The sequence below is a fragment of the Nicotiana attenuata genome, chromosome 2 (genome assembly GCF_001879085.1).
Source record: "Nicotiana attenuata strain UT chromosome 2, NIATTr2, whole genome shotgun sequence".
In the NCBI taxonomy this organism is placed as follows: domain Eukaryota; kingdom Viridiplantae; phylum Streptophyta; class Magnoliopsida; order Solanales; family Solanaceae; genus Nicotiana; species Nicotiana attenuata.
This window is the reverse complement of record NC_031990.1, coordinates 78,161,123-78,169,004: the sequence shown is the minus strand read 5'-3', so window position 1 is coordinate 78,169,004 and position 7,882 is coordinate 78,161,123. Positions and strand designations below refer to the sequence as shown.

General features: G+C 34.6%; 2 protein-coding genes across 4 annotated transcripts in view; one reads left to right on the top strand and one right to left on the bottom strand.

Moving 5' to 3' along the window:
* LOC109213364 (50S ribosomal protein L10, chloroplastic) lies at positions 2,229-3,156 on the bottom strand. Its single transcript, XM_019377160.1, has one exon. It carries the CDS (start codon positions 3,047-3,049, stop codon positions 2,366-2,368), a length of 684 nt encoding a protein of 227 aa, XP_019232705.1. The 5' UTR covers positions 3,050-3,156; the 3' UTR covers positions 2,229-2,365.
* LOC109213349 (protein IN2-1 homolog B-like) overlaps positions 3,991-7,882 on the top strand; it is a 7,710-nt gene continuing 3,818 nt past the window's right edge. The window contains exons 1-7 of one of the 3 annotated variants that reach the window (XM_019377148.1): positions 3,991-4,245; positions 5,040-5,111; positions 5,910-5,970; positions 6,084-6,170; positions 6,644-6,742; positions 6,818-6,920; positions 6,998-7,074. In XM_019377148.1, coding sequence (XP_019232693.1) covers positions 4,070-4,245; positions 5,040-5,111; positions 5,910-5,970; positions 6,084-6,170; positions 6,644-6,742; positions 6,818-6,920; positions 6,998-7,074 — 675 coding nt within the window. In that variant the 5' untranslated portion in view covers positions 3,991-4,069. Of the gene's footprint in view, positions 4,246-5,036; positions 5,112-5,909; positions 5,971-6,083; positions 6,171-6,643; positions 6,743-6,817; positions 6,921-6,997; positions 7,075-7,882 lie in introns of all 3 variants that reach the window. The other 2 variants (XM_019377152.1, XM_019377143.1) reach the window with 2 other exon arrangements.

Here is a 7,882-nt window from a genome sequence, read left to right as displayed (position 1 = left end):
CTAGAGACAACAACAACAACAACAACAATAGACCTAGCCTAATACCACAAGTGAGGTCTGGGGAGGGTAGTGTGTACGCAGACCTTACCCCTACCTTTAATAAGGCAAAGAGGCTATTTCCGGAAGACCCTCGGCTCAGAAAGATATTGGAACTCTGGAGAAGTTGTCAAAAATTATATTCATAACACAAATATATGCTGAGATGAAAGTTAAAACAGAATATGGTACAAGAATGGCAAGTCAAACAAGAACCAGCAAAGGAACCTGGCAGTTAGAAAGTTAGAAACAGGGGGGAAAAAAAGATGTACATGAATTTGCACCTACCACCAACGCAGAAACTGTACTATTTTTCAAGGAAAAACAGAAAGTTCAATCATTTTCAAGTGAAGGCAGAACTGATAGTTGGTAGCAGTAGAGGAGAAATCTTAACATATATATATATATATATATATATATATATATATATATATATATATATATATATATATTAGCTGAGACATCAAATTTCTGTTGTTGCAGAGGAGCAGTAAAAGAAGAGCTCATATTGTAAAGGTTGGCCAAACCTATGGTCATCAACATTTTCTTGTTTTTCCATTTTTTTGAAACGGAGTCTTGGGGCAACAGTAAAGTTGTCTCCATGTGATTTATAAGTCACGGGTTCAAGCCCCGGAAGCAGCCACTAATGCTTGCATTAGGGTAGGTTGTCTACATCACACCCTTTGGGGTGCGGCCCTTCCCCGGACCCTATGTGAAAGCGGGATGCCTTGTGCACCGGGTTGCCTTTTTTAAAGCTAAAAAAACAAGCAGCATACTGCAAAGGTAACATCTATTCATCACCATTTCAGACTAGGCCTTTGCTTATGCTGATTTCTTACAGTAACATCAGAATGATTCAAAGTAATAACTTGTGATTAGTCCCTTTTCTTCACATTATGAGTGAATAATCTTACCCTCTCTTATCTGCGGACCATCAGTAGAACTGTGCATCTCATAGAATCCGAAGGTCCCAATATGTAGCGAGGATGTAAATCTTTGGCATGATCAGGAACGGTAAATTGTCCTTGTACGCCTACTACTTTGTCATGTCTAAACATAAAAACAAGGCACAGTTATCAAATTTTGGCTTGCAATAATAAACCTGATGCCTATCTGCGCAACCATATAGCAGAATCCAACTTTCCAAAGCTTGAACAGATACTGCTTTTTCTCAACAATGATCAGGTTCGCTCTGACATAGAATTAAACTAGAAGTTCCTTCACTTACTGAAAACCATTCCGCTAACACATTTGCTCAAAAATCTAGAGAATCCTAATCCCCCGAGCCTCCAAAGGACGTAGCTTTTCTAAAGAAGAAGTAAAGGCATGCTTTGACATAGAAAAAAACTCAGATTTTGCTCACTCATTCAAAACCGGATGGCTTAATGCACCAGATAAACACAGTGCTCTCTTTTCCTCCTAATGATATCCCAAACTAAGAGACCTTTAACTAATTCCAGAAAACAACACTGAAGTTCTAAAAGAATGTTCTTCATCTACCACAGAAACTAATATATCCTTTCCTCAACCAAAAGGCACAACTTATTTTAAAGAGAAATTATCCACCGTATTATAGGCACACAAAACTAAAAGCTACTCTTGAAATGCTGGAAATGGAAAAGAGGAGGAAAGGATTGTGCGCCAAAGCGAGATGATTCAGCCTTTTCAATTACAAAGTAGAAGCTGCATCTCACAATAGCTTGGTAGGAACACTCTTTTTCTTTAAAAATATTTTACTCTTCTATTTGACAATAATGGAAGGGGAGATTTGTGCAATCTTAAGAGTTGGCGACAAACAATGGAAACAGCCTCTTGCAAAAATGCAAGCTAAGGTCATCTACAATAAACACAATATGGTCAAGCCTTTCCCTAACAAATATGTTGAGCTGGAGCGGGAGAAGGGGAGTCTTGGCGTAACTGGTAAAGTTGTTGCCACGTGACCAGGAGGTCACATGTTCGAGCCGTGGAAACAAACTCTTGCAGAAATGCAAGGTAAGACTGCTTACAATACATTCTTGTTGTCCGGCTAGGCTCCGAACCCCACGCATAGCGGGAGCTTAGTGCACCGGGCTGCCCTTTATACTGAGCTCAGGCAGGAAGACAAAGTATCTTCTTGGATCAATAATAATAGAAAGTGCAGAAACTACATGTATGAACTAACAAAATTTATCCACCTAATATAAGAACACAAATCAGAAGAAATTGCAGTAATCAATTACCAATCTACCAAATATCAAATTTACAAAATTCCATGTCCAAACAAAATTTCAAAATTTGAATGAAATTAACATAACATCAAACATACCATATCCAAGAAATTACAACGAAACTATTGATTTCCACCTTCTTCCTCCAATTTCTTAACATAGGCCTTAAGCACCATAACCAAATTCCTAGCTGGAGCTTGAATAGTTCCAACAACAGCTGAAGCCGGTCCTTTCAAAGACCCAAGAAGCTGTGAATAAATCTCAGCCCGAGTAGGTAAAGTCTCAAGTGCCTTAAATTCCTCAGGTCCATAAAACTTTCCTTCAAAAACAGCACCAGTAAAATCATTATCCTCTAATTTCTTTTCCTTCTGGAATGTTCTATAAGGTTTTAAAGCAGCTGGAATTTCCTCACTGTGTACAAATAGCCACGCATTCATTCCTTTCATACACGGCTTTAACGCTTCCCATTTTGTCCCTTCAATTGCTTTAAGTACTAAAGTGTTTTTAGCGACGAGAAGTTTTGTAGTATCAGGAAGTTGAGATCTCAGTTCTTGAAATTGTTTGACTGTTAAGCCTTTGTAACTGATTCCAGCTAAAAGGTAACAATCTTCGAGCTGTTGTTTTACAGTTTCGACTGTTTCTTCTTTCTTGGTTCGGCTAATAGCTGAACGAATGGTTAAATTTTTGGACTTGGGTTTGAAATGGGGGTGGGTGGGGAGGGTGAGGGGGTTGTTGAAGTGGGATTTGAGAGAGAAAGGGTAGGAGTGAGAGTTTGAAGAGGGTAAGGTGAAGAAAGTAGCCTCCATTGATGAAAGCTTGAGAATTTCGATTGGAAGATAAGGGAATATTGCTCAATGTCCTTTGGTTGCCTTATCTTTTGTGCTATAATAGAATTTGGGGGTATTTTCGGAATATTTACTTGAATTCTAAATATGTCTTCTTAATGAAACAAATATTTTTTAACAAATGACTTATTTTTAAGTGTTTGATTGGAAATTAGTTTTCAAAAAAATATACTATTAGTTGAAGATTGATAATAATATTAGCAAATTGGATAGTATTTTGATAAAGTTTTAAAATAGATTGATAGTAATATGTAAGAGTTGGTTAAATGAGTGATATGAAATTAGGAGTTAAAGATGATTGTGAAGATATATAAAGTACGAGTTTAATTTTTCAAAAATATTCTCAAAAGAGAAAAAATATAAAATTGTTTAGTGCAAGTGTAATATTCGAAATATTTTATTTTTCTTTTACATTTTTAGCATATTCATAATCTTATTATTATCAAATTATTTCATATTTGCCTTTACCACTAAAAGAACTCCAGCATAAAAATGGATAGAACTCTATGCCATCTAATTTTTCGAGAATAAAAATTTAGATTTATTTCTCAACTTTTAATTATGATTCAAAATTAGCTTGATAGATCAAGGACAAAAATGAAAGTTTTTCTAAAGAATATTAGACAAAATTTAACCGAGTGCAAAGTTGCTCAATTAGGAGTCGTTTGGTGTGATGGATAAACATAAATAATTCTGGGATAGAAATTTAGTATCGTTTTATCCTATGCTTGGTTACTAAAATAGTACGGAATAACTTATACTTGACAGAGTAAAACACTAATCAGGATTAACACAATATACCAAATAATGAATAAGAAATAATACAAAAATAACTAATTTTTGGAACCAACCGACCCCTAATTATATATAGTGTTGTAGAGAAGCAAATTTGATCCTTTTTTTTAAAAGGATATAATATAACGTACTAACGATTAACGAACCACCTCTCCCGAACAAAACCCAAAGGAGAAGAAAGTAGAAATGGCCGCTTTGAGCATTGGATATCAAATTCATTTCCATTTCAATCCTCCTAATCTTCTTCCTTTACCGACCAAATTCAGTTCTCTCTCTTTTACTGCTAAACACCCGTTAAGATGGCATCACATTGGGTGCCCCAAAATCTGTGCTCCACCAGCTGTTTCAGTAATGGCTTTTGGGTAGTTCTCATTTTCCATTATTTTGCAAAGTTTTCTGGAATTCATTTCACATTTTATTTACTTAATTATGTCTCAACATGGCCATACTTTAGCTTACTGATGATATGACCCTTGATAGGAGGTTAGGGATGTTGAGAATTAGGGTAGAAAGGTAGTGGTTAAGCGGGGCGTGTCTTATTTTCATGCCGGTATCATTAGTGTTAGTCTCGTATTCCCATTTCTTCGTATACGCAGATTTCTTTTACTATATGTCGTTTCTTTTGCTTTGATTATTATATCACCTTTGCTTGCTATGGTTACTACTTGTTGTTTCTGCTTCCTTTTTAGTCTTTTTCCTCTTGAGCCGGGGTCTATCGGAAACAATCTCTCTACCTTCGTGAGGTAGGTGTAAGGTCTAGGTACACTCTACCTTCACCGGACCCCACTTTGTGGGATTTCATTGGGTTTGTTGTTGTTGTTGTTGTATGCCCGAACATAAATTAACCTGATTCTTTTTTATAGGTCAAGCATGTGATAATGATTAATGAGTGGTGTTGAGAATCGAATCTAGGACCTTTGTATGCGCTGATATCATGTTAAAGTGTGCGATCATTTCATCTAAAAGCTTAAGTTATTAGAGAAAATACAGTTTCTATTAACTAGTTATACTGTTAAACTGTAATTTCTTCTACTCTGCTTACTCCTTTGTCTTCTAAGTTCGATCTTTAGTTGTGGCTTTTAATTAAGAGGTGCTTCAATTGGATTCGCTGCTTGTTTGTTAGTTTCACCATTTAATTTCTTATTTGACTCAGAAGTTCCAGAGAGGTGCTTCCTCCTGCCCTTGATTCCTCTTCAGAGCCACCAGCTATCTTTGATGGAACTCCCAAGTTAGTTGCCTTTACTTTACTGCTGTTTTTTCTTTTGGCTCAGATGCGATTTTTGCTTTTATTCTTTTACTTTGTAGGAAATAATATGGTTAATTTCACAAATTGCCACCGAACTTTATCCACTATAACACCGCCACCGAACTTCAAAGTAATGAACTTTACACACTATAACAGTTCAATAAAGTTGAACTTTATAGCTGTAACGATAAAACCTGCCCGTCAGGGCGACTTTACCATTATATCAGGTATACAATATGGTGGATAACTTATTACAGTGTGTATAGTTACAAACTTATTTTTTGTCATGTTGACCAACTATAACGGTCCAAGGGTCTATCGGAAACAGTCTCTCTACCTTCATAAGGTAGGGGTAAGGTCTGCGTACACATTACCCTTCCCAGACTCCACTTCACTTGTAGGATTTTACTGATTTTTTTTGTTGTTGTTGTTGACCAACTATAGCAGTGCAGTCACTATACTACTTTTTGTCGCATTAAATTAACTAAACTTTAATCACTAGATTAAAGTGAATGAAACTATAACGATAAGACCTACCCATTAAGGTGACTTTGTTGTTATCCGCAGATAAAGATTTGTGACTTCACTGTTATAGCAGGTACAATTTTTTGCATTTGTTATTATACCAAATAAAGCTGTGACAAAACTTAGTTATGTGACTTTTGTTGTTATAGTCGATAAAATTCGGTCACCATACAATGAAATTTACCTAATATGTTATATATATATATCTCTTGTGATGGTCAATTTATCTATTCTGCTTCATTTTCTTGGTTGAAGGCTTTATATCTCTTACACATGCCCATATGCCCAACGTACGTGGATTGCTAGAAATTATAAGGTCTGTAAGCAATCCTTGATCTAGGATTTGCTTAAACATTATATTTAGTGTGTACTTGAATTCCTTCCATTTACCTATAAACTTAGTGATGTACATTCTTGTATGTGAATCAGGGGTTGCAGGAAAAGATAAAGTTGGTTCCTATTGATCTAAAGAACCGGCCAGATTGGTACAAGGAGAAGGTTTATCCAGCAAATAAGGTGAAACTAGCATTTTTCTTCCAAATAAATGGTGACAGTTATTCAAAGGGTTTATAGTCTCTCCTTCCTTTGAAGTTTCCCCAGTCCATAATAACCATAGTAGAATTAAGCTGGTCCACTTGTTGTTTTAGCACAGTAAATCTACAACCAAACTAATTTATCGAATCCTAAATGATAAGTTGAAACCAAATTATGTCTCTCTGTGTGTGTATATTTGTATTTGAAATTTGTTCAGTGGTCTAAGTGCCTGTCAATCAGTTTGTTTACATATTGTGAACTCTGAAATTTAGTAAAAAAGAAAGAAAATCTTATCACTGAATAGTTGATAGATCAAAGGTATAAAGGTGGCAAAATGTACACCCTTTTCATTGCATTACACTTCACTGTCACTTTGTTGTGCTGAATGCTGATGCATGTGGTCCGCCATTTCCGTGCCAAGACAGCTCCAAGAACTTAACTCTTTTCTGTCATAGGTACCATCACTGGAACACAACAATGAAGTTAAGGGAGAGAGTATGGATCTAATTAGATATATCAACAGTAACTTTGAAGGACCTTCACTTTTCCCAGATGTAAGTTCTTGATAGGATTTTCTTTGAGATTTTCCATCTTTTGCCGTCTCACAACTTGTGTGCTAACTTCTGTAGGATCCTTCCAAGAGAGAATTCGCAGAAGAAATGTTCTCCCACTTTGACTCCTTTTACAAAGCTGTAATTTCGTCTTTCAAGGAAGACACAGTAAATGATGCCAGTAAGTTTCATCTCCTTTAGAGTTACATACTTGCTTTGACGTAGAAGCTTTAAGTCTGAGATGTGCTGTTGGTGTAGTTGCAGCATTTGATTCCATTGAGACTGCTCTTTCCAAGTTTGTTGATGGACCTTTCTTCCTTGGTACGTTCAGTCTGGTGAGTATCCATCCCTTATTTTTGGTTGTTCTAAATTCAACTACGGGAAAACTATCTGTAGATGGATTAGTAGGTGAAAAGGTGAAATTGGCAGTTATAGTTTGTTTGGACGGTTGTTACCTATTGTATTGTATTGTATTATTAGTTTAAACACAATGCTTAGATTATTACTCAAATTTTATTGTATAGTATCGTTAAATCCAATGTACATAACGATGAAAAGTGTCAGTTTATGTAACGACCGATTTGGTGTGGGCGTATTGTTACCTTATGTTTTTCTTTCATCTTGTCCTTCCTTATTACTTTATAACTAGTATAATAAAATTTGACAGAATAATCTTATAAAATTATGATCTAATGTATCATATTAATTTAATAAACATTAGTTGTATTTTATTATTTAATATAGTGTGTAGAAATATAATACAATCTATACAAAATTAAAGGATACGCATCATATAGTAATCAAATAAATTGTTTGTTCCTTTTTATTTTTATTATTGAATTAGCAAGCACTTAGTACTATTGATACTTTTCTTGAGTGTTATTTATTTATCTTTTATTTTTTAATTATTTCAAAATGTAAATATCATAACATTATCTCCATCCCCCTCTTTTCGTACATTCCTTTCTACTGTAATACTTATTTGATTAGTTTTCAAATTTTGTAGTTTATTAAAAATTTAAATAATGTAATATTGTTTTACTAAATTATAATTTTGAATTCATCTAAACTACAAAGATATATATATATATATATATATATATATATATATATATATATATATATATATATATATATATATAT

What these genes read in the sequence shown, in the direction of transcription:
- LOC109213364 (XM_019377160.1), bottom strand. Translation starts at nt 3,049, where the DNA reads ATGGAGGCTACTTTCTTCACCTTACCCTCTTCAAACTCTCACTCCTAC.